General features: G+C 33.5%; 1 protein-coding gene across 1 annotated transcript; it reads right to left on the reverse strand.

The window, feature by feature from the left end:
* Window positions 1-11: 11 nt before the first annotated feature.
* Window positions 12-25,990, reverse strand: camk1a (calcium/calmodulin-dependent protein kinase Ia). The gene is made up of 12 exons (XM_051112946.1): window positions 25,800-25,990; window positions 23,717-23,827; window positions 13,023-13,154; window positions 10,885-10,959; window positions 10,587-10,725; window positions 10,171-10,297; window positions 9,847-9,922; window positions 8,303-8,415; window positions 7,937-8,015; window positions 7,741-7,828; window positions 5,304-5,475; window positions 12-3,548 (listed from the first exon to the last, which is right to left on the reverse strand). The coding sequence occupies exons 2-12, from the start codon at window positions 23,800-23,802 to the stop codon at window positions 3,457-3,459; spliced, it is 1,179 nt and encodes a 392-aa protein (XP_050968903.1). The 5' UTR covers window positions 23,803-23,827; window positions 25,800-25,990; the 3' UTR covers window positions 12-3,456.
* Window positions 25,991-26,826: the final 836 nt, after the last annotated feature.

The following is a 26,826-nucleotide window of genomic DNA, read 5'->3' on the forward strand; positions in this document are numbered from 1 at the left end:
AACACACAATGCATAGACAAGGAGTGTTTATTCATAACGTGCTACTACCTGTATATCTTTAAGGGTACAAATCATTGGCTCGTCATAACTCCATCGATAACACATGATGCATTGCATCCATACATTTGTAGCTTTTACAAAAAAGATATACAATATATGTATACATCATCTTTATGTATAATACACATACTGTATTTGTGTCTCCTCTTCGCTTTCCGAAGCGTGTGCACTTCCATGTGAAAAACAAATTGAGCAAGGGAGGAATCAACTACCCGACAGGGGTGTAACTTCATTCCTATAGTACTTTTCAAAGCCAGAGTAAGTCAAAGATGACTCCTCGTGATGTTTAATCAGCCCTTCTGAGGCAGTTTGCATAATTACCATAATGAACTGATTGCTGAACTGCTCATTAGACTGTTGCATTTTTATACTAATTACATCAATGATTGCACTTGGGTTTGACGCTGTTCTAAAAGTAAATATTTTAATTATTTATGCATGTACTTCATATTTTAGAATTTTTTTGAATTAAATGAAAATAAAAGCATTTTACATTGAAAATAATGACAACACTGTTTTGACAAACTAGAAATGTACTTTATGCAAATAAATGATAAATACAGCTATATCAGACTGAGAGTCAAAACGAACATAAGGGGTCCATTAGCAAAACAAATACATTTTATTTATATTATTGTTGGCTTCAAGTAAGTAATGTGCTCAAATTGGCACAGATATGATATACTGATGAACAAGGTGAAAAATGTTCTTGCATTGCTCTTTTTATATTAATCCAGTTTTACAGTAAGGCCAGTATTGAGTTCTTAAGATAATGTTAAATCAACATTTATGTTTTAATAGAAAAGAAACAGATTAAGTGTCAAAATATTTTGTGCCTCCAGTCTCACAATGACTTGTGACAGCAATAGTCTGTCTTATTTTGCGATTAGTATTGTAGTAAAGATATGAACATGTTTATGTATATTTTATATTTTGATCATCGCTCTTGTAAACATATTTTTTACGAGGTCATGCAAACATTAGACGTCTTCTGCACAGGAGAACAGTACAGATTATGGCCAGCGACCCAAACAACCAATCAGCTCACACGACATGCACAACATAATCATGGACAGATAAATCATTTCGGTTGCAGAACTTAATCACTGTTGTGACAAAAAGTAGTTCATCAACATCTGTTCCAAAACCTGAATCCTAATCCTAAACAGAATCTCGTAAGTGACTCTGAAACTCTACAACACTCCACTCACAACTGATTGCAACAGAATTTGATGGCAGCATATTCTAAAAAGCATAAATCCACATAGCTCTCACAAATATTGGCTAAAATAGTAAGTGTTTTTATTCATCCTTTTTAATATTTAATAAAATATATTTACTGAGCTTGTTGCACTGCATTATGCGATCAATCTACCTTAGATTTTTGACCAAAGTGAGGTGTTTTAAAAGACCTACATTTTGGACAAGGAATGTGCATCAGATTCCTTCTTACTAAACTTAGGCTTAGATTTAAGATTTATGTATTTGAATTGTGTTTATTACCATCCATTTGGATTACAGATTTAGTGTAAATAAACTAATAAACTTAATGTGACGCATATTTGTCAGTCATAAATAACTGAAATTGGTTCAATTTCTGAAAAAAAAATATGATATAGTTTATTATTAACTATATGCATCCATGGAATTTTATTTAAATCATATTTTCAAAATGCATTTATTCAGATTGCTTAGAATTAGCATAAATCTGTTAACTGTGCAAACAATTCAATTTATTCAGTAAAATAAAGTATGAACATGGTTAAAATATTTAATTAGTAAAATGCATTAGATCGAAACTAATTGGATTTATTAATGATAAATATATAACCTTGCTTATTGTCAGTCATAAATAAATGACACTGTTTAGATTTCTGAAAAAAAAGAAAACAATGGCATAGTTTATTATTAACTATTTGCATCTACGCAATTAAATAATCATACTTTTAAAATGCATATATTCAGATTGCTTAGAATTAGCACAAATCTGTTAATTGTGCAAACAATTTATTCAGTAAAATAAAGTATGAACATGGTTAAAATATGGCTAGCTGTAGAACAAGCAATATTTAATTAGTAAAATGCATTAGATTGAAACTATTTGGATTTATTAATGATAAATATATAAACCTGGTTATTGTCAGTCATAAATGTAAAAAAATGGCTAGATTTCTGAAAAAAAAGCATGGCATAGTTTATTATTAACTATTTGCATCTATGGAATTGTATTTAAAAAATCATATTTTCAAAATGCATTTATTCAAATTGCTTAGAATTCGCATATATCTGTTAACAAACAATTAAATTTATTCAGTCACAATAAAGTGTGAACATGGTTAAAATATGGCTAGCTGTAGAACAAGCAATATTTAGATTGAAACAAATTGGATTTATTGATGATAAATATCTAAACTGGTTATTGTGTATTTAGAATACATTTAGTTTATTAGTATTATTACAGAAATCTTACTTCTTTCATGAATGCATGATTGACAAATATGCATTACATGCAGTTACGAGTTTGTTAATGCTATATGAATATTTTATACACAATTCAAATACATACATCTTAAATTAAGGCCTAAATATAATTTTTAAATGTAGGTTTTGGAACTGTGCTACAGACTGCTTTTGCCCCATAAATCTAAAACTAGAAATCTTTATTGAATGTGGAGATTATTTAGGTATTGCATTTAATCTGGGTGTAAAAAAAGCATCTGGACTGTGGCTAAAATCTCTTAACCCCTGTTTGGTCCAGGTTTATACCTACAACAAGGTCATGTTTGTAAATACTTCTGCTCTGACTTTATACGCAGTTTTGTACCAGTCTGAACCAGATCACAAAATCAACATGGACAACTCTATCCAACAGACCTTACGAAACAAAACCACAATGGATTAAGGCGTAAAAATGTCTTAAAGATGATACGACTATCTTGTTTCCTCATGAATTCATCGCCTGAGCAAGTGGGGCTTATTAAGACATTAATATTTATTAAGACATTGTATAACTAGCGGCTTTCCGAGAAAGTCCAAATTGCTACGGGGAACAGATCTGAACGTTTTCTTTAAAAAAAAAACAAGATAAGAAAATGAAAAAATAATTAAACCTTACATAAACATATAACTTAAATATATTTTTGTCTTTGGTTGGGGTATAGAAAAATTAATCAGACGAAATCAAATGATAGAGAAGTTACGTATCTGTCAATGATATACCCAAGTCTGAATGTCTGGAACAATGACGCTCTCCTCTGGTGTCCCGCCAGCTGCACTAGCGCCATCTAGTGCACGTTCCCGGGAAAGCTCTGTGTTCCGGGTCAGACTGGTGCGGTGGACGTGCATGTGTGGGTCCCACTGGGTTCCTCTAGGTTCTGCTGGGCTCAGAGCTCCGCTTCAGATCCTGCTGGTTGGTCGGCAGCAGTAAGTACAGCTTCTGAGACTGTCCCGATCGGCACTGCCACGACGCCCGTCCGCACTCGGGGAACCTAAACGTAAAAATTTAAGTGAAAATAAACAGCAACAGAATCTTCTAGTACATAGAATAGGGAATGTGAATGAGAATGTGGTTGTTACCTTGCTGTATATGCAGGGTCAGAAAGCTCTCAGATTTCATCAAAAATATCATAATTTGTGTTCCGAAGATGAACGAACGTCTTACGGGTTTGGAATGACATGAGGGTGAATAATTAACCCTTAAAGACCTACAACATTTTCTGGGACACCTGACACGGCTGCACTTTGTTTTTTCAGACCTATTCCAGCAGTCAGCATCAAATGCTATATATCTTTATAAACAGGAGAACTTCTGTGAGAAGTTTTAGTCTAGCTAATTTAAAGTCCCAATTTTCCTTTTGTTTTCTTTAAGAATTAATGAATTTCCAAAATGTTAAGAAAATCGCAAGCAACAATTGGAGGTTTTTACTGTGTACTTAAAAAGAAACTGCTGAAGTTTGGATGTTTTTCTTTAGAAAGTTGCATTTGGGTGTTTTACGCTTCCAAATAAAATTTTGCCTACATATGACATTCCCCAAGCTCCCCCATCCCCAGATTATGCCACAGTCGTCCGTTCCTGAGGTCTGGCAGCATGAAGGAACGGATGACTGTGGCTGCCCGAGGCGGTGGTTCTGGAGTGAATCATTCATGATCCAGCTTCATTTACAGCAGAAGTGAGTATAAGGGATTTTTTATGAATCTTTGCGATCGTCTTTCCTAATAATGTGCTAGTTAGCAAGTTTAGCGGCTAAACATGGCTAAAGTAAACAGGCTCGTCACTCCACAGAGAGAAGAGAGGGCGGGGCGAGCAGAGCTCATTTGCATTTAAAGCAGCCTTGACCAGAATGGGATGATTTTTGCAGAGCTGATTTTGGCAAGGTAAAAAGGGTGTTGTTTTACACTACCATTGAGAATTTTTAACCAAAGTATATTATAGACTTTTCATTAAGACCCTAAAGAATCCTATCATCCGATGACCCCTTTAAAATTCAGTGTTAACCTTTAGGTTCAAGTCCACTTCCAGAACAACAATTCACAAATATTTTACTCACCCCATTGTCATCCAAGATGTTCATGTCTTTCTGTTTTCAGTCGTGAAGAAATTATGTTTTTGAGGAAAGCATTTCAGGATTTTTCTCCATATAATGGACTTCATTGGTGCCCCGATTTTGAACTTCCAAAATGTAGTTTAAATGCAGTCACATTAAAGATTCGTTCAAAATGAACAAATCGTTCAAGAACCCGCATCCCAGAGCCTGTGCTACACAAGCTTTTGTGCTTAAAAAGTATACAAATTTTTATTTTTCGAAAACAATGACCAATCATTTCACTAGATAAGACCCTTCTTCCTTGGCTGGGATCGTTTAGAGCCCTTTGAAGCTCCATTTAAACTGCATTTCTGAAGTTCAAATTCGGGGCACCAATGAAGTCCATTATATGCAGAAAAATCCTGAAATGCTTTCCTCAAAAACCATAATTTCTTTACGACTAAAGACAGAAAGACATGAACATCTTGAATGACAAGGGGGTGAGTAAATTATTTGTAAATTGTTGTTCTGGAAGTGGACTTCTCCTTTAATACACGCTATGGTGCTTGCTATTTTTATGCAACAAAAAAAAAGTCACAAACTCCTCTGCTTGTGTTTCCTTAATGGGCTGTATGCACTAAAGCTGAGACCTGATAGTTCCTGCATTCTATTTAGAATGGATATTATGTGACTTTCATTCAAGAATGTTCTCAGACTTACTGTTATCATCCTCGTCCTCGTCTTCGTCCTCTTCCTGGTCGAGCTCTTTGGCAGGCAGGAGCAGGTGTCTGTGGTAGGGGCTGGTGGTGGTGATTTGGCTCGGCCCCTCTAGGCTGGTGCTCAGCTGCAGTCTCCGCATGTGTCTCACCACTGCTGTCGCATTGAATGCTTGCTACAAGGACAAGAACAAGAAATAACGTGCCTCAAAAACAACTTTACAGGCATCTTTGGGAACAATTCTGTGAGATTAATGAGGAAATCTTACAGGTCTAGAATCTCTCTCTCTCAGAGGTTGCGCTAGACTTTAACATTGTCCGTCATTTTTACGGACAGGGTTGTAAAAATTCCGTCATAATCTATTATTACCCATCATTTTAATTTTCATATTTTAATTAAAATAACACAATTACTATAAATTGCTTATATTTTTGTTCACATTTTTATTTTTAATTATGAATCTACGATATAGGACAATGTATAGGCTTATGCATTTATTTTGAAAAGAACAGATGAACAGATGAGACTGCGTAACTTTTCATGTTCAACACCACACCCTGCAGTGACAGCGATTTTAATTATTCTTATTTTTACGAAGCTTTGTGTTACTTTTGATATGAAACATATACAGCAGGGTTGGAAATTAACAAGGGCTTGTGGCAAAAATGCCACCAAAATGAACAAAAATGCCCTATATTTTCAAGACAAAGAGGCAAAAACACCACTGCACAATTAAACAAGGTATTATGGCTGTCAAGATTAAAATGTAATGTGAAAAGTGTCAATTTCGGAATTACATTTAGATTCACTCACGCTGCATCAGATTGCTTTTTACGCACTGTTTTGTGCAGCATTGAGCCTTATAACCAATCAAATCGTTTCTGTTTAACTTAGGAATGTATTGGCCAATCAGAAGCACTTAGATTAGTCAGCACTGAAAACGCTGGAGCTGCTGATGAGTGCACATGCGAATTCCCTCATCATAAACAACACAGTGCAGATACGGTGTAAATAAAATATTAGTTTCGTAGTTAAGTGATTATGACAGGAGTTTTTGCATAACTTCTGCTAGACTTGGCTAACGTCATGGACCAACATATTTGTCTGTGAAGCTGGAAAATTACATGCCCAAAACGAAACAAAAATATACTGTTTATACTGTTTTCTGTATTGATATTAATAATCATTATTACAATATATAGAGCAATAATCTACAATAATGATTTTTGTTATGATATTGCAGCGCTGTGAGCTCCTGTTTTTTACATGTATAATTTAGATATAACATGTTTAAAAAGTCCATTGTCATTGACAACATTTTAAAATATGAATTAAAGTAATTTGACATTAAAGACATCATATGTGACCCTGGCCCACAAAACCAGTAGTAAGTAGCACAGTATATTTGTAGCAGTAGCCAAAAATATATTGTATGGGTCAAATTGATTGATTTTCCTTTTATGCCAAAAATGATTAGGATATTAAGTAAAGATCATGTTCCATGAAGATATTTTGTAAATTTCCTACCGTAAAGATACCAAAACTTAATTTTTGATTAGTAATATGCATTGCTAAGAACTTTACTTGGACAACTTTAAAGGCGATTTTCTTTTTTGTCTCAGATATTTTTATTGAATTTTGCAATTTTATCCCCTCATACATACGGTATGTTCAAACATTGTACATTTTCCATAGTAATCCAACATAAACATCCCTCCCTCCCCACTAGCCACACACACAGACCATAGTTCCCAAAGAGTATTATTCCTGGAGTATTCTAGAGAGCTGCTGGAAGTCAAGTGTAAATTCTTTACAAAGAAAGAAAAAAAAAAAAAAAAAGTAAGACAGGTAAGCAAACAGGGCTAGATAGATAGAAAAATAAGTGAGTAGAGGGAGACAAGTTAAGACATTAGCTGATATTGACTCTGTAACTGACCGAGATGGACAGGGAAGCAGGATAAACAAAAGGTGAAGGTACTTCAATTTGACTTAAGGTTCTCAAAGTATTCCAGAAAAGGTCCCCACACCTTCTCGAACTTCTTTTTCGAGTCGCACACTGAATAGCGGATCTTTTCGAGGTCTAGACAGGACATGATGTCCCTTAACCACTGAGCATGTGTGGGCGGGGCAAAGGCGATTTTCTTAATATTTAGATTTTTTTTTTGCACCCTCAGATTACAGATTTTCAAATAGTTGTCAAATAGATCTCGGCCAAATAGTGTCCTATCAAACCACATTAATTGATTAATGGAAAGCTTATTTATTCAGCTTTCAGATGATGTATGAATCTCAATTTTAAAAAATGCACCTTTATGACTGCTTTTGTGGACCCATGTGGTCACATATGGTTTTTATTATAATAAGGTGATTATAAAAATTGGCCTCACAAATGCAAGATGTGGAAAAAAACACAATAAGGATAATGTGGTGGGATTCTCACCTTCCATTTACTTTTGGCAAAGTTCTTCTTGATCTGAGCGCTGACGGACTCATGAATGTTCCTATCTAGAGCCGTGTCTCCAGAAATCCTTCAAAATTAGAGATGGATGGGATTAGTTACTAATGAAATTTTGTTGAAAAGAGGAAAAGGATATTATGTTCATAGATAAATAACACATATTTTTAGCTAATCCTACCATGGGTGCTGTAAAGCCTGTTCACATGTGTATCTCAGACATGGATCTTTCTCCATCAGGTGACTGATGAAATCCTTGGCTGGGATGGGATGTGATCAACAATATGTTTGTCAGACAATATTCAAGCATTAAGAAAACAGAAATTCCCAGAACTGATCTTAACAGTAGTTTTGAGAGTTTTTCTTTACTGTCTGCACTGTCTCAAATTGCAAAAAAATGAACTCAGCTCAACATTGTTACTTCACTAACAGTATTTTTATGTTTAAAAACCTGCTGTTGAGCTCAATCAGTGCAGTCATTTGTATCAAGAACATCTCTGAGTTATGGTACTGCATTATGATCAGATTATGATTATTAAAGATCTACCTGAGTCAGAGATGTCGTCCCAGTACGGAGAGTCAAACTCATACTCTGCTTTGAGAATCTGTTCAAACAGCTTGGCATCATTTTCATCGTAAAACGGAGGGTAGCCACATAAGCTGCAAAAGACATAGCTTTGTAATAACAACCAACTGACTGTAAATTAAGCCTCTTATTATTTGGCTTATTGTAAACAAACAAACAAATAAATAAATAATGATTTAAATTCAAATATTGATTTATATTTATTCATTATAAATATTTGACTATAATTTGGAATGAAGGAAGGAAGAAATACATAAATATTTGAAAACTTTTTCCATAAATACCAATAATTTAATAAATACAAAAACTAAATAAAATAAATTCCTTTCAATATTGACCATAAACAAACACATAAATGGATAAGAAATACTAATTTAGACTGAATTTGATTTATGTTGAAACATTATACATATCAAACTATTTTCAGATGAAGGAAAGAAAGAAAGAAAAAGAGGAGTGATAATAAATACAAATAATTAAATAAATTCAACTAATAAAATTCCTGTAAGAACTGACTATAAACAAACAATCAAATAATAACATAAAAATAAAAATAAATAAATAAATTCAAATAATATTTATGACAAATAAATAAAAAATAAATAAATGAATAATTGAAGGATTGACCATAAACAAAAACAATTTAATTAATAAAAAGCTAAAGAATATTAAATAAATTCCTATAAATATTAACCATAAACAAATAAATGGATAAGAAATACTGATTTAAATTGATTTGTTGAAACATACATATATATACATATATAACTACTCTGAATGAAAAAAAGAAAGAATGAGAAAGTACAATAATAAATAAATAAATAAATAAATAAATGAGGATTGACCATAAATACAAATAGTCCAATAAATTTAACAAATTAAATAAAATAAATTCCTAGAAATACAAATAATAATCAATCAAATACTAAAAAATGAGAATTGACCATAAAAAAAACAATTAAATACATTCTAATTATATTTATGATAAATAAATAAATAAAATGATTGATTGATTGACTATAACTGAAGATTCATATTTTATATTGTGTGTATGTTGATTTATTTACCTATAAGGCAGTGTTATAGTTTTATAATAACATAGTTTTATACATAGTATTACATATAGTCCACAAGAGAAAATAATAGTTGAATTTATAAAAATGACCCCAAATTTTTAATTACATTATTTATAGTGTAGTATTTACTATTATAAGAATTGACCATAAATAAAAAAAAATAATTAAATGCATTCTAATGATATTTATGATAAATAAATAATTGGATAAATAAATTAATTTCCATAATACAAATAATAAAATAAACAAATTAATTCCTATAAAAATTTAAAATAAACAAACAATAAAATAAAAAGAGAATTGACCATTAACTAAAATAACTGAATTAATTAAAAAATAATAATAATTAAACAAATAACCCGTAAATGACAATAAATAAACATGCGCAAACTAAATATTTCTGATATGACAAGATCAAGAAATACTTACAGAATATAAGAAATCACTCCTATAGACCAACAGTCTACTGCTTTACTGTATGGTTTTTGTGCCAAAACCTCTGGAGCTGTTTGAAAGAGCGAACAAGAGAGAGAAGCTTTCAGCGTTTCTTTTTTTCTGTTTAGTTCACTTTCCTTTTGAGCTTTGTAGAGAATGAGGGCAGCATCAAAGAGGCACTTTAAAAATGTGAACGCTTGACACTGTACGGCATTTCAAACGACCGAGAGCCTCTAAAAAGTGACACGTTACTGACCCTTACTAAAGATGGTAAGATAGACTGAAAAAGGCAGAAAACAAAACAGCCCTCATTCGTACCTACGTATCCAGGTGTTCCACAGGCAGTTGACATCACACTTCCTGAGTCCTCGATCTTAGACAGGCCAAAGTCACTGATCATGATATTGGAGTCCTCCTCCATACTGTAGTATAATAGATTCTCTGGCTGCATAGAAATACAATGAATGAATATCGGCTGAATCTAATTTGAATGCACTTCCAAACACAGCCTATTTCTGTCAAGTTGCGTAGCACTGCTCACTGTTAAATCTCATTGGTCTTATTTTCAGCTGAATGTTAAACATTAAATACTTTTGTCAGTGATTTTGTCCCTTCGTGGCAGCATTTGGCTTTCAGTAAGGACAGAAAAAAGATTGCATGCTAAATAATTTGTCACATTACGCCTGGTTAGAAAGGCAGAGTGTAATTATAAGGAAAGAATATGTAAGCATTACCTTCAGGTCTCTGTGCACAATGCCCATATCGTGCAGATACTTCACCGCATCTAAAATCTGCCGAATGAGTTTGCTGGCATCTCTTTCGGTGTAGAAGCCCTTTTCGACAATCCTGTCAAAGAGCTCTCCCCCCCCGATACTCTGTGAAGTCCCACACAAACAAACTACAATTAGCACCTCTGCTATAATGACACAAGCGTTTAATTGACACTGCAAATGAAACTAACATCAGCCAGCATTTCAGTAAAGTATGTCACTGTAGTTGTTGATGTAGGTGTGAATGCCGAGGAAAACTCACAGCTGCATGACCAAATACAAATGCGACTGACTTTCGAAGATGTCCTCCAGTGAAACAATATTCTCATGTTTTATTCTGAAAAAAAAAAAAGAAATGAGTAATTAAACTTATTATTTCAGCTGATGGACAGTAAAATGGCTTAAGATTCTTGCACAGGCTGCAGATTCATATTTTACATTGTGTGTATGCTGATTTATTTGACTACAAGGCAATGTTATTGTAGTGGTATTGTAATGTAGTTGTCTTTTATATTTTTTATATTATATATTTTTTATTTGTATAAAAATTGTATATATTTAAATAAATGTATTTATTATTATATTTGATCATATATATTTTATTTATATTTGAGTATTTACACACAAACACACACACACATATGTAGTTTTTATGTTTTTATTTTGTTTTCAGTTTTTATTTTAATTTTAGTTCAAATTTTACTAATTTTGCGTTTTGCCTTTTTTGTTTATTTTTAACAAATCTATGTAACTAATTTTATTTCAGTTTTAGTAATTTTGGTACTTCAACTTATTTAAGTTAGTTGAAAAATAAATTTATATATATATATATATATATATATATGTATAAAGAATATTTTTATGTTTTCAGTTTTTATTTTAATTTTAGTTCATGTTTTAGTAATTTAAAATATATTTTTGTTTTCAGTTTTTATTTCAGTTTCAGTTCATGTTTTAGTAATAAATCTTTATTTCGGTTTTATATATATGTAACATTTTTATTTTTGCTTTTGGTTTTTTATTTAATTTTAGTTCATGTTTTAATAATTTTAAAAACTTTTATTTTTATGTAATTTTAGTTTGTTTTAGTAATAAATCTATGTAACTGTAATTTTATTTCCGTTTTAGTAATTTTAGTTCTCCTGTTTATTTCAATTATTTATTTATTTTTTAAATCAAATTATATATTGAATGTTTGTTTGTATGCTTTCAGTTTTTATTTTAGTTATTTTAATTTTAGTAATTTTTAAATATTTTTATGTTTTCAGTTTTTAGTTCAATTTTATTTCATGTTTTAGTTATTTGGTTTTTGTCTTTTTCAGTTAGTTTTTATTAAATTTTATTTCAGTTTTAGTTTTAGTAATTTTAGTATATATATATATATATATATATATAATATATATATATTTTTTATCATCTAATTTCAGCTTTATTTCAATGCTGAAAACAATTTTAATCATTTTCATTTGTGTTAACAATAACAGTGCTGCTGTAAAGAAATGTGATACGTGTGTAGATGTCGTTGCATTGCTCTAAAGACCTTTTTATGATTTATTCATGATGGCTTTCCTTCTTTCTTCTCTATTTTTAATGCACTTTCTCAGTCTCTTTTATGAAGCTACACCGGCTATAATTAAATCAGACATTAATAACACTTCACTCCATCTCCATTTGACTTCCACTCTTTTGGATTCCTGCTTTCCATTTGATTACAGTTTTTCACACCAGTGGTGGGATTCTCTCTCTCTGTCGCCCTCTTAAATCTATCCCTATTCCTCCTCTTTGGATGCTTTTTTTCTGTCTTTCACAATACTGCTGCGGGGAACCTCCATACCATCTCAGCCTCTGTGTGTGCTGTTGCCCTGGCAACAGAGACACTAAAAATAGGACTATCTCCAGTACTCTTGACATTTCCGGTGCACACTTCTACGATTTCTAAAGCTATAGTGCGTTTTTATGGCAGAGATAGCATTTACAAGAGCTTTTCTTCTCTCAAAGAGCAATCTGGCTTTTAAGAGGAAAAGGAAGAGACCTTTCAGCATCTTGACTGCCAATTATCCTTAACACTACCTCACAAAGAGTCAAGCTCTCGGCAGCATCCGTCCTATATCTGCGAACAAATCATGACATGGTTTCGCTTGATCTCAAACAAAGCTGTCATCTGCTATTGGCCCTGTAATCAAGGAGTTCAGTCCCAAACACTATGGTAAAGGTACACTGCAGACTACAGGTTTCCTCTGCTTGGCTTTCTCCATATATGATAAATAAATCCTGTTTCTGTATAAAAAATTAACAGCTTGGACCAGCCTATGGCCAAGTTGGTTATCAGCTGGTTTAGATGGTTAATCTGATGGCTCTCAAGCCAGTTTAGACTGTGTTTTGTATGCTGTAAATTATTACCTGTGTAGCACAGCAATCTCGTTCTCAATGCTGTTCTCCTTCCCCTCCAATGCTTTCTTAGGGATGCATTTAATGGCCACGAGACGCTGGGTCTTCTTCTCCTCAGCCAGGAACACCTCAGAGAACGCTCCTCTGGAGGACAGGAAAGATGGAGTTAGTGTCACTGGACATTTAACTTCCCCCTGTGGACCTCTGTTTTTGTTTTAAAAGTAGACATACACCAAATGTATTACAGAATGATCAAACACTCTCTGATGCTCCAGAAGGACAAACCATGCATAAAGAGCCAGGGGTGAAAACTTTTGAACAGAAAATGTGTACATTTTTCTTATGTTGCTTAAATATTTAATATTTAATACTGCCCTTCAGAGGCTACAGAAGATAGTTACATGTTTTCCAGAAGACAAAATAAGTTAAATTCACCCTCATCTTCAAATTCAAAAAGTTTTCACCCCCTCACCTCTTCATGCATTCTTTTTTCCTTCTAGAGCATCAGTGAGTGTTTGAACCTTCTGTAATAGTTGCATATGAGTCCCTCAGTTGTCCTCAGTGTGAAAAGATGGATCTCAAAATTACACAATAATTATTGGAAAGGGTTCAAATACACAAACATGCTGGAAAACCAAAGAATTTGTGGGACCTGAAGGATTTTTCTGAAGAGCTGCGAGCAGTTTAACTGTTCAGGACAAACAAGGGACTCATGAACAACTATCACTGGAAAAAACAAAACAAAAAAAAAAAACTCTGTGGATTATTCAGGTAAAAACACAGTATTAAGAATCAAGTGTATGTAAACTTTTGAACTGGGTCATTTTTATGAATTCAACTATTATTTTCTCTTGTGGACTAAACATCTTTTATGTGAAACATCTTATTCAGGTCAGTACTAAATAAACAATAACATGCATTTTGTATGATCCCTCTTATTTTGGTAAAATAATTAACATTTTTAACGATTCTAAAAGGAGGATGCAAACTTTTGACCTCAACTGTATTATTAAAACAGCACATTTCTATTATAATATATTTTAAAACATAATTCATTCCTGTGATGCAAAGCTGAATTTTCAGCATCATTACTCCAGTCTTGAGTGTCACATGATCCTGCAAAAATCATTTTAATATGCTGAAGAAACATTTCTTGTTATAGAAAACAGCTGTGGTCCACAACATTTCCAAATATATAACATTTCCAAATATATTTATAAAAACAGTGATACTTTTTTTTTAAGGATTCTCTGATGAATAGAAAGTTCAAAAAATGACATTTATTGAAAAAGAAATCTTTTTTAACACTATAAATGTTGTTACTGTCACTTTTAATCATTTTAATGCATCGTTGCTGAATTAAAGTATTAATTTCTTACTCAGCAGGACTAGTGTAACTCTGAATAGCTTTAAAAGTTAAAGGGATAGTTCACCCAAAAATTTAAATTCTGTCATTAATTACTCACCCTCATGTCATTTCACACCTTCGTTCACCTTTGGAACACAGATTAAGATATTTCAGATGAAATCTGAGAGCTTTCTGACCCTGCATAGACAGCAACAATCTATTCCCAGTAAGGTAGTAAGGACGTCGATAAAATAGTCCATGTCACATCAGCGCTTCGACCGTAATGTTTTGAAGCTACGAGAATACTTTTTGTACACAAAGAGAACAAAAAAATAACAACTTTGCTCTTGCATTTCATTTGTGTTCCAAAGATCTTGAGGGTAAGTAATTAATGACAGAATTTTCATTTTTGGGTGAACAATCCCTTTAATGCACATACGTTTTTCTACATCACTTATGGAAAAAGCAAAAAAAAGTTGATTTTTCCCTTCAGTGGTAATTCAATCTTGATTGTTGTGTAACGCAAAAGGGAAGTAAACAGTGCTGACACCTTTTCCAGAATATTTTAGCTTTTCGTCTGTGTTGTTTGCGCAACAAAAATATTGTGAAAGGCTGATATTTCATCAGGTCAAACTCATCAGGTGGGGAAAGATGAAACGGTGTGCTGTACGTCTGCATCCTCCAGAGGGACAAAGGTAGTGCCAGAAAAAGACAAACAGCACAAGCTGTTTAATCATCCAAGGAATGTTTCCATGTGTTCCGGCATCTGGGTGTGTATTTGTCCTATTTCGAGCATCTTTTCAGGCTTTCACAGGTTTGTAGACAAAAAATATTAATTCTCGTTCTCTTGCTTAAACACAAATCCTGTGTGTTAAAACAAGCACTGTCATGTATAATCTAGCTGTCCCAAACACACACTCCCTAAACTGCCTTCTTAATCACAGAGGGAGCAATTAAACATACAATTTGCCACTAAGGAAAAGAGAAATAAACAAGTCAAAGAATAAATGACAGTAGAGGAAATTTCTTTTCCTCACTTCCAACATTCTATTAACGTTATTGGAAGAACTTTCAGAGAATCTTAAAAAAACATATTCAAATTTGACTTAATATTGAAAACTCTGTAAAAATAAGTGTAAAACATATATAAAGAAGAAAAACAGTAAACAGGAAATTTGGGCTCAGTCAATTTTCTGAAATCACAGATTTTTAAAAATATATCCTTGCATGCGTGCCTGTCTGTTTCCATGAGGATGATTTCAATTAACGGGACCTTATGATATGCTGTTGTTGAGATAATAAAAATAAAACGGAAATCTCCAATGACCTGGAAGCCATGCTAGTGAGTCATGATCACAGCAGGGTTGTTTAGTGAGAGAGAGCAACTCATACAGCGCTGCAGCTGTCAACAAACTTTCTAGTGGACTCGTATCACAGACTTATCAGACTGCCTTAAGTGGAAAGGGGGAGGCGCGGGGGGCAAAAAAGGAGGTCGGGAAGAAAGAATGAAGGAAAGAAAGAGAGCGAGAGGAAATGAAGAGAGCGAGAGCTGTGCTGTTGCTGTGAGACATGGTGTAATTAAGGCCTCCCGTGGCTTCCTGTGGGTAAAGGAGGAGGAAGAGAGGAGAGAGAATGGAGATTAGGAAATGATACAAGACAGCCAGTGTGGGTGTTTGGGTCTGTAAATAAGAAAATTGTTTCACAGAGACATATTATATAGCTGATGGAATGCCTTACATATGTTACAAGGCTGATCGTTTTCCAACAGCAGCTTTGCACTAAAATAGATATATTTGATAGTACGATTTTACCCAATTTAAAACTCCTTTAATATATGTATGAAAATGTGAGGATGAGCGATAAATTAATATGTAAGTGCATTTTAAGAATGACAGCAAATTTGACTGAATTTAAGGGACTATTTATTATACACTACCAGTCAAAGTTTTTTTTTTTAGATTTTATTGTTTTAAAGAAGCCTACATTTATTTGTTCCAAAGTACAGCAAAAATAATACAATTTTGAAAAATGTTTACTATTTAAAATAACTCTTTTCTATTGGAATTTATTTTAAAGTGTAATTTATTCTTGTGATTTCAAAGCTGATTTTTTAGCATCATTACTCCAGTCACATGATCCTTCAGAAATCATTCTAATATTCTGATTTGTTCCTCCAAAACATTTATTATGTTATTATGTTATTATTAACTTTTTCAGGTTTCTTTGATGAACAGAAAGTTCAGAAGAACGGCATTTATCTGAAATAGAAATCTTTTGTAACATTAAAAATGCCTTTATCATCATCCTTGCTAAATAAAAGTATTAATTTCTATCATTTCTTCCCCTAAATAATAATAAAAAAAAATTATACTGACTCCAAGCTTTTGAATGGTATAGTGTATAATGTTACAAAAGCTTTTAATTTCAGATAAATGCTGATCTTTGGATCTTTCTATTAATCTAAGATGGAAAAAAATGTACTCAACTGTTTTAAATATTGATAATAATTATAATAACAAATGTTTCTTGAACAGCAAATCAGCATATTAGAATGATTTCTGAATGATCGTTTGAGACTAAAGACTGGAGGAATAATGCTAAAAATTCAGCTTTGATCACAAGAATAAATTACATTTTAAAATATATTCAAGTAGAAAGTTTTACATTTGAAATAGTAAAAATATTTCACAATATTACTGCTTTTGCTGTATTTTGGATCAAATAAATGCAGGCTTGGTGAGCAGAAGAGACTTTAAAAAACATTAAAAATCTTACTGTTCAAAAACTTTTGACTGGTAGTGTACGTCAAGTATTTTTAAAATATTAAAGAGCCCCTATTATGCCATTTACAATATTGCCTTGCATGCAAACAATCTGCAAAGTTGTAAAATTGATGTTATTGTTATTGAGTTATTGTCTCCCAAAATAAAAAATCGACTCTGAACAGCCTGAATGAGTCGTTAGTAATTAGCAACTAAACAACTAGACCCACCATCAAACGCATCATTTTACTGATGACTACTTCTCTAATCTTGGAAAGTTTAATGTGGGATTTACCAAACACTTGGTCTTGAAAGATGGCTCAGTACACAGTTTATTTGGACCAGCTGGCTTCACTGAATCTCATACTGTAAGTATGATAAATAATAGATGTTTATATTTTTAATTGAGCTTTCAAAATACAAAACTATGGCAATGGCATATCATTTCTGACACACGCCGCATGCGATAGACCAGTGGTTCCCAACCACATTCCTGGAGGCCCCCCAACACTGCACATTTTGCATCCTTTGTCTGACACACCCATTTCAGGTCTTAAAGTCTCTACTAATGAGCTGATGATCTGAATCAGGTGTGTTTGATTAAGGAGACATGGAAAACATGCAGTGTTGGGGGGCCTCCAGGAACGTGGTTGGGAATCACTGCGGTACACCAATCACAACAGACTGGGCTATCTGACCAATCAGAGCAGAGCAGACTCACAGAAAGGAGGGGTTTACTGAATCTTTGAACTGTTTTGAACAAATCGTTTGAGAATCGCTAGAAAATGAGGTGATATTAAATGGATATTTTGAGAAAATGAAAGTGTTTTTTGACCTTGTATGCATATAAACCTATTGTAAAAGATGTCCAAAATAATATTAGGGGCCTTAAAATGGCATAATGGCGTAATTTAACTATAGTATAGTATTAGCTATAGTAAGAGCTATAAGATTCTCTAATATAAGTGTGTTTGAATCAATTCTTTTAAAATATATCTAGTAGAGTTACTCTAGTAATACTGACACTGCATTTTATTTAACCTGACCTGTACGTGATTTGGAAAATAATCTGTAAAACAATAATCCATTCATTCAAAGATTTAGTGCCAGAACACTAGACATCTCTCATTATTATTTTAACCCCAGAAACAACTCAACTTTTTATCTATTATGCCACATGTCTGCCACAATAAATTATCAGTTCAATTTATTACATTAAATGTATTAAATACATTTTTTTTCTCAGCAGATGTTGATAAAATTGATTGCTATCCCTTTTTAAAAAAGCATTTAAAAACCCACTCTGAATCACAGACTCACTCTAACAAGCTGTGATTAATAATTTAACAAAAATGCAGCATGAGTGGTCCTGTTTTATTTTTTTTTATGGACGTCTTAAAAGGCTAGGTTGTCGGAGGAGCTTTTTCTGTAATTTTAGATTCCCTTTTAGATTTGGCTGTTACTACTGACTGAAGAAAAAACTCTGACATCATACCAACCTGACAAAACTTGCTAAATAAAACTGGCCTTCTCGTAAACTAAGCGTAGTCTACACAAAGTCTTCTTTCAAAACACCTTTCTTATTTTGTTTGAAAAGGTTAGGAGTTTAAATCAACAAAGGGACCCTTGACAAAAACAGCTCTGAAGTCTCATTCATTCCACTTCTGTGACAGGCATGAATGTAAACTTTCGTCTAAAAATAAAAGCTCATCATCCTGCCATCATTGCAACCAGTCCCCTTTGACCTTCTCTGCCCATTTTGTAAATAAAATGAACACTGAATGACTAAACAAAAACAAAACAGTAAAGTCAAAGCGATGTTTGAATTCTCTAAGCTTTGAAATAGCACAAAGATAAACAGTCTATTTTGATTCCTAAATGTCAGTTTTCAGACAGCAACACTAAAAAAACAAAGATATAAAATACTAACCTCTTGCCTTACAAAAAACAGACTTTCTTCTTTTTACAGAAACAAGATAAGCAAAGTGTTATTTGTATATATTAGACTTAAGCACTTACTCATAACATTTCCTAACAAAGTCTCCATATGTTAACAGTCGTGTGCATTTGTATAAACTGTATAACTTACAATATGGAAAACAAGTAATGCTTACAGTCGCAAATAACTCTTAACGCAACTCTTATCTCTTTTTATAGCTACTTACTTAAAAATTAGATATACAGTCTCTTAAAATACTGTAGCAAATTCACACAGTTTGCTAAAATTAAAAACACTAGTGTCCAATTGTAAACCGTCCTCCTTGTTTTAATCAAAATCCAGGTCCGCAGCTAGATAAGCCAGAGCAGATACAATTTCCCCAGAATAAATCAATTGACTCCACTCAAAGAACTCACGGATAAACCAATTCCATAATCTACTTTAGAAAAGAGGCTTTCTGTCAACATATACAGTTAAATCCTCTGAACAACGCCTTACTGGCAAACTAGTCAAAACCGCATGACACCGTGAAAACAAAGCTAGGTTGCAGATATGCCTATGCAGAGAAACCGTTCCATTTCCTGTCTATAGTTGCATTAATGTGAGATTAATTGTGCAGAACTGACAAACAGCACTTTTTGATTTACGACCATACAGTGTGTGGTCTAAGAGTACAGAATGACAGAAGAAGGCTTACCTTCCCACAATATTTACTACTGCTGTTGGAACAAACCTCAAGGAAGATCTCCTTGAGGTTTTGGACTTTCCCATGATTTATGACTCTCTTTCTCTCTGTTTATTTCTGCTGATGGGGCAGACAGGTCCCAGCTGCAGCAATCTTGCCTACTACACAGTCTGCTTCAGTTCATTCAGCTCTCTGTAGAATTCACTGTTTGCCGACAAAAGAAAACAAGCATGGCCTGTGCCTCTCAGCACAAAACTAAAATTGCTCATTGACATTGATAGTTCCATTGTACCATTTACAATTAACTGCACTGCTCCAGTCCAATGCGGGATGTTTAAAGGGGTCATCGAATGCAAAACTTACTCTTACATGTTGTTTGAACATAAATGTGTGTGTACACAACCACCCTATAATGATTACAAATCTACCCAGTGGTATTTTTTAAAATCTTTATAAGTAATATCCCCTTTTTCAAATCAGGCCATTCTCAGCTCCTTGTTGGTATGATGTCACACCGACCGTCTTACCTTAGACCCGCCCTAAATGAGCTGAGTGAGCTGAGAACAGTCCGACCGCCATTGTGTCGACTCTGGTTCGGGGGAAGACAAGAATGTCTCAGATTGAGCGATTGATGTGTTCTGTTGTTGGATGTAGTAACGAACATAGCAGTCATCATTTACTCCCGACATCTGAGCTGCTGAAGATGCAGAGGATTAATGTTACTTTCGATTTTGTTCACGCAAATCATTCGTGATCCAGCTTCACCTACAACAGAAGTGGGTTTACTTTCTTAATGATGGGCTAGTTAGCAAGGTTTGTGGCTAAAGTAAACATTACGGCTCGTCACCCCACAGAAGTGAGGGGCGTGGTGAGCAGAGCTCATTAGCATTTAATTGCAAATGCAACAGAACGGCTCATTTTAAAAAGGGCTGATTTTGACAAGGTAAAACAGGTGTTTTTTTACACTACCACTGAGAAATTTTAACCAAAGTATGTTAAAGACTTCTCATTAAGACCCTAAAGAATCATATCAACTTGTGGAAAATGGGCATCCGATGACCCCTTTAATAAAACTATAGTTATAGAGTTCATAGAGTGTTCACTATCTGTATGTGTATTTATAAATGTCATGTACAGTAACAGTATGCAACCTATGGAAGTCAAGGAGCACAGGTTTTATCAGACTGCTAAGAAACAAGTAATGTTTGCAAGGTACAACAGGTTTCATTTATGAAACGAATTGTGTAAAACCATTCTGCCATAAATTGTTGCATGCAATTCAATGCAACAATTTATGTAACACTATGTTTATGCTAGAAGTGACGGACATCACACTGCTTGCTGGAGCTGTTGAAGTTGCAAGTCACCTTAAAGGGTCACACAAAAATGAAAATTATGTTATAATTTACACACCTTTAATTGAGTCCAAACCTGTATGCATTTCTTTCTACTGTTGAACACAAAAGAAGATATTTTGAAAAATGTGCATAACCAAACAGTTTCTGGTCACTTGGATAGTATTTTTGGTTATGCAATCATATTTATTTGATCAAAAATACAGTAAAAACAGTAGTATTGTGAAACATTTTTACAATGTTAAACAACAGTTTTAGATTTAGATTTTACATTTTAATTTATTCCTGTGATGGTAAAACTGAATTTTCAGCAGCCATTTCTCCAGTCCAAAAAAAACTTTTTTTATTTATTTTGAAAACAGCTGGGCTGCTTAATATTTTTGTAGAAATTGCAAAACATTTTTTCAGGATTCTTTGATGAATAGAAAATTTCAAAAGAAAACCACTGATTTGAAATCTTTAAAAAGCCTACATGTCTTTAAAGTGACTTTTGAATTGAATGAATGAGTTGAATGAAAGTATTAATTTCTTTCAAATAAAAAATCTTACTAACCACAGACTTTTGATTTGAACAGTACAGTGTATACTGTTTGAAATCAACCCATAACATCTGTAAATAAAGTAAAAAAAATATATATACATATATATTCAGGTTAAATGGGAAATTAAAGGGATAGTTCACTCAAAAATGAATCCAAACTGGTAAGTCCTTCATTCATCTTCAGAACACAAATTAGGATATTTTTGATGAAATTCAAAAGCTTTCTAACCCTGCATAGACAGCAATGCAACTGACATGTTCAAGGCCCAGAAAGGCAGTAAGGACATTGTGAACGTGTCGAAGAGACACGGAAGAGAAGAAATTGTTGATTCAGGTAGTTATTTTTGTTTTATTTGTGCACAAAAAGTACTCTTGTAATTTCATAAAATTATGGTTAACGACTGATGTCACATGGACTATTTTAACGATGTCCTTACTACCTTTCTGGTCCTTGAACATGGTAGTTGCATTGCTGTCTATGCTGGGTCAGAAAGTTTTCGTATTTCAGCAAAAATATCTTAATTTATGCTTTCAAGCGGCTGGAAAAACTGTTACAAAAATATAAAAGTGGGATCCTTCAACTAAGGGTGCACTGCAATTTGCTGCAAGCAAGGGATCCACCTCTAAACAAGACAATAATAAAGAAAACTGTGATTGCGCACTGTAGATATCAGAATAAGCTGCAAAGTGGTCCAAACTTTGTTCATAGTCAAACACAAAAGACTGAGGTTTCTGTACAACAAAGGTCAAGACTGACAACTGCTCCACAGTGATGCTGAGAATGTATTTCTGATGATTGTATAGCATGCATGGCTTCAAAGAAGGGGATTTAACATGAGGCTGGCCATGTGAACTCAAGCTGAAGTAAGCATGCCCAAATGATTATGTTATGCCATCTGAAATAGCAGTCATTCTGGCCGCAGGAGGGGAGAGACACTCATAACAACCCCCTGATGAATATTATATGCTTGTGTATGTGTCTGTGTGTGTGTGTGTGTCTGAAGGTTTCATCACAGCTCAACACTAGTGACTTTCCCCTCAGCAGTGCCTTGGAGGTTGGCGACGTGCTTCCCACCCAGCATTCGCCGTCCTGCTTCTCACGTGCTTCGTGAAAGATCTTGCGTGAGTGTCGCTGAGATTCGGCATGGCAGATCGGTCTGTCCATCTGCTTATTCCTCTCTCTGGCTCACGTCCTCAGCCACGTCGCCCAAGATGCGTCGAACGTGACAGTAAAATGTACACACTCTGCCTACGCACTATAAATATATCTGCGACATAAAAGGGCTAGTGCACTTAGGGTCGACGAACGCTCTCTTGTCCTCTACTACGGCTGGCTTCATGAATAATAGAAGCATGACTTCAAAACAAACTGAAATTTTGTTGTGGTTTTGTAAGAAAGCATCTGGGAGTAATATAAACGCGAATGTAAATTTAACTAATTCCCAATATTGACGGATAACGAAAGACATGCTGCGTGCTACACCGAGGTGTCATTAATCACACCCGGCAAAGTGAGAAAAAGAGGCAACTGCTCCAACAGAAAATGGATGAGATCTGTTTCTGACGCCACTCAGTGCCAATATACTCTGAATATTGTTTTCATAATGCCAACATGACATATTGTTATTCTCAACTGACTAAAACAAATGGAGGAGATCTACAGGGCTATAGAAGAAGATTAAGAATAAGAATACTTGTTGAAACAGTAGTTGCAGGTGTGATTCAACAGTCTGATGGTGGAATGATTTCCATACTCAACTATTGAAAGCACGATTGTTAACTGAAATAAATCTGAAATAAAATAAAAACAAATAGATGAAAAAATGATTGCTTTAGCAACACATTACTGACTGAAAATGAATAAAAACTGAAAATGAAATAATAAATTAACCCTAAATTATAATATTTAAATACAGATGCCAAAAGCACAACAAAAATGACTAAAAAATAAAACATTACTAAAAACTATAACAGTATATAGATATAAAATATCACTTGACTCAAACTCTAGATTAACTAAACAAAGTTCTGATCACTTTCATTGTAAATCAAGCAATTAATTTATCGAACACTCACGTCCCCAAGACCTCCTTGAAATCATAATTTTCCTTGATATCAGTTGTCTTCTTTTTCCATCCATTTTCATCCTCTCCTAAAGGCATTGTATAGTTGATTTCCACTCAGGAACTAAAAAAACACAAGAAGTCAATAAATAAGTCACTGATAAAAAAGCGTATCAGTTCAATAGAAAATTAGAGGTTGCAAAAACCTGGTTGTATTTAAGAAGAGTGTTTTCAGTTTCATGGCTATTATTAAATCTTAATGCAATAGTGTGCATTACCACATCACACTGCCACTGAAGCCTGCATGTGTGAATTCTGTCATCGCACGGTACCTGTTACTCTTCTCAGTGCAGGGGAAGATGGGCCAAACCAATAGTTTGCGGTTGCATAAGGCATTTCATTTAACATAAGCATCTGCAGGGACTGCGTGAGCACACTGTAAGCCAGCTACCAGTTTAGCTATTTATAGATTTTGAGATGAAATTTTTATAGGCAAACTCTAGTTTAGTGAAGTAATGCATATTCACATATATTCATAAAATCTATTGACCGTACTAAACTCCACAAGTCCTTAAGAACTTCCTACTAGTTACACAAAACTATTAATGAGTTTAAATGGATCAATGTGATTTACACACTTATTATTGCTCCTCAGAGGAGCCACTACTCTGTTTATCTGTCACACTTTTATTGATATTTCGAATAAGCAACATGACATAGTATATCATGACATCGTAGGAGTACTATTAGGTGGTTTCAGTGCAAACCCTGTTACTCTGTTCAAATTTAACAACAAAAAAAGTCATACATTGATCAAAAATGACACTTTTACATTATATTTATTTTATTAGAAAGCCCCTATATATTTTTTCTTTTATAATTTTCAATCATTTTATTTTGTCACACACAGATGTTTGTTGTTGTGAATTGTGGGGACTTTCCATGGACATCTATAGTTTTTATACTGACAAAACGATATTGTCTATCCCCTAACCCAACCCTAACCCTGAACCCACCCCTTACAGAAAACATGTTTGCATCGTTACACTTTCAGATAAACGTTGTTTACTATTTTTAATAATTTTTTAACATTGTTAAAAAATTTCAGGTTTTACTATCCTTGTGGGGACATTTGGTCATTTCTTATTCATTGACTCTTTGTTATTTTTAAAGACATTTACAATAGATAAGCACTGGTTATATGATAAGTTACATTGCTGTAATTCTGTAACACATACCAATATTTTTCAAAGGTCACACATTTTTTTCACTGACCATTTGTTAAAAAACAAAACAAAAACATCAGCTCAGTTTTGTACTCTGTTTGCAGAAATTGCCAGAGAACCGAGCCAAAGCTGACAAAATAACAATCAAGATTCAGCAATCCATAGGACTCATACATACACTGAATATATCATAACTTATGTCCACTACAAGTTAGATTTTTCAGATCTGTGCAACAAAGTACAAAAAGTACTTTTATTATATGTTTGGACCTGGTACCATTGCAACGCCGTGACGTTTTAACATGTACCATAGTAATTCCATGCTATGGAATATGAATATGAAAATCATTCAGTACCATGTTATACTATCAGTATACCTTAGTACTACCACATTACTTTTAACAAAGGAATACAAATACAACAAAGCAAGGAAAAATCAACTATAAACAGCTGTTCCACAGATGCAATGTAAAAAAAAACCCTTACCACTATCTGAAAGTGTTCCGCATCTCGAGTCATTGAACAAGCAATGCGCTATGCCAGTGCATGCATATTGTTCGTGTATAAGTGTGTGTGTATTCAGACACTGCGCATAGATGCGCATGCAGGAGTCTGTTGCCACCTGCACTATTAATCTTCAAGGAACAGACAACGAGGCATTAACATGAATTGACTTAAACATAAAATGTTTATTTTTTTAATCGACGTTTTCTTACATAGACTTCCAATATGCAACATGGACTACAATGTGTTGCCCACATCATGCATGAAAGCTTGCAATGGCATTGCAGAAGATTCTGCTACTACATGTAAATCAGTTCATACACTTCAATCGCTGACTTCGAGGAAAACTTAAAATAAATGCAATACCTGATCGTCTGCTCCTACGGACGGATGGTCCTCTTCTGCCTCTTTATCTATCCGCAATTCCCTTTCGATGCAATAGTTGCGGGATCTACCCTGACGTCAACTATCGACTGGAGGAGGCGTCTTTCATTTGACAATATAATGATACAGTCCGGATACTATGATACTACTCCCGAGTGCCATTCGCAGAGCCCTATAGATTTATATAAGCTGTTAAGTTTCGTAAGTAGATGAGGTTTGAAAACGACTGCTGGACCACAATGCCAAATGACAGGACATTGAAAAATTACAGTCAATACATGAAATAAATAAATAAATAAATAAATAAATAAATAAATAATCATCCTCCAAAATACATTTGTTACATTTTTGCATTTTTAAATTGTCTTAAGTGTTTTTTTTTTTTTTTTTTTTTTTGGTTTGTTTTTTGCAAATTTATATATACAGTTAAACCAAAATTTATTCAGACACCTTAAACATTTCTCACATTATCACATTGGTAATAAAATAAGACAAGAACTCAGCTAAACTGTATCAAAACAAATTAATGTTGAAAATGTGAGATAACTTTGATAGAAAGGTATGTAATGCATTACAGTCAACAACAAAAAATTGTTAGTATGACAATATTTACACAACTATTAATACTTTGTTGACCAATTATACCAAGCAATGCTTAATTTTGTTCAGTCTGTGGAATAAAAAGGTCAAATTAGTAATTAAAGAAAAATTCTTAAGCAAAACATGATCAGGTCAAAATGTCTGAATAATTTTTGGTCCCAAATTTGTATCGCTTTTATCATTTAGTGTCCTGCACCCACTATTAAAAAATATCTAAAAAATTATATCAGGTGTCTGAATAATTTTTGGTTTGACTGTATATATATATAAGTGTAAGCGTTATAAATCTAGGTTCATTTTGTGGCCTAAAACCCGTAACATAAATAGCGTTTTCAAGCAAATAATGGGCTCCATTGGGATTTTCCAATAAGGTTTTTTTTTAATGTTGCATCTTATTACAGTATTTCTA

The sequence above is a fragment of the Labeo rohita genome, chromosome 6 (genome assembly GCF_022985175.1).
Source record: "Labeo rohita strain BAU-BD-2019 chromosome 6, IGBB_LRoh.1.0, whole genome shotgun sequence".
Classification (NCBI taxonomy): domain Eukaryota; kingdom Metazoa; phylum Chordata; class Actinopteri; order Cypriniformes; family Cyprinidae; genus Labeo; species Labeo rohita.

Bases quoted from the DNA above. Each gene is read 5' to 3' on its own strand.
- camk1a (XM_051112946.1), bottom strand. From the start codon at position 23,802: ATGCCTTTAGGAGAGGATGAAAATGGATGGAAAAAGAAGACAACTGAT. The intron at 10,960-13,022 runs GTAATAATTTAC...TTTTTTTTTCAG, and splicing joins GAGATTGCTGTGCTACACAG to AATAAAACATGAGAATATTG. The intron at 7,829-7,936 runs GTAGGATTAGCT...CTAATTTTGAAG, and splicing joins CAGGCTTTACAGCACCCATG to GATTTCTGGAGACACGGCTC.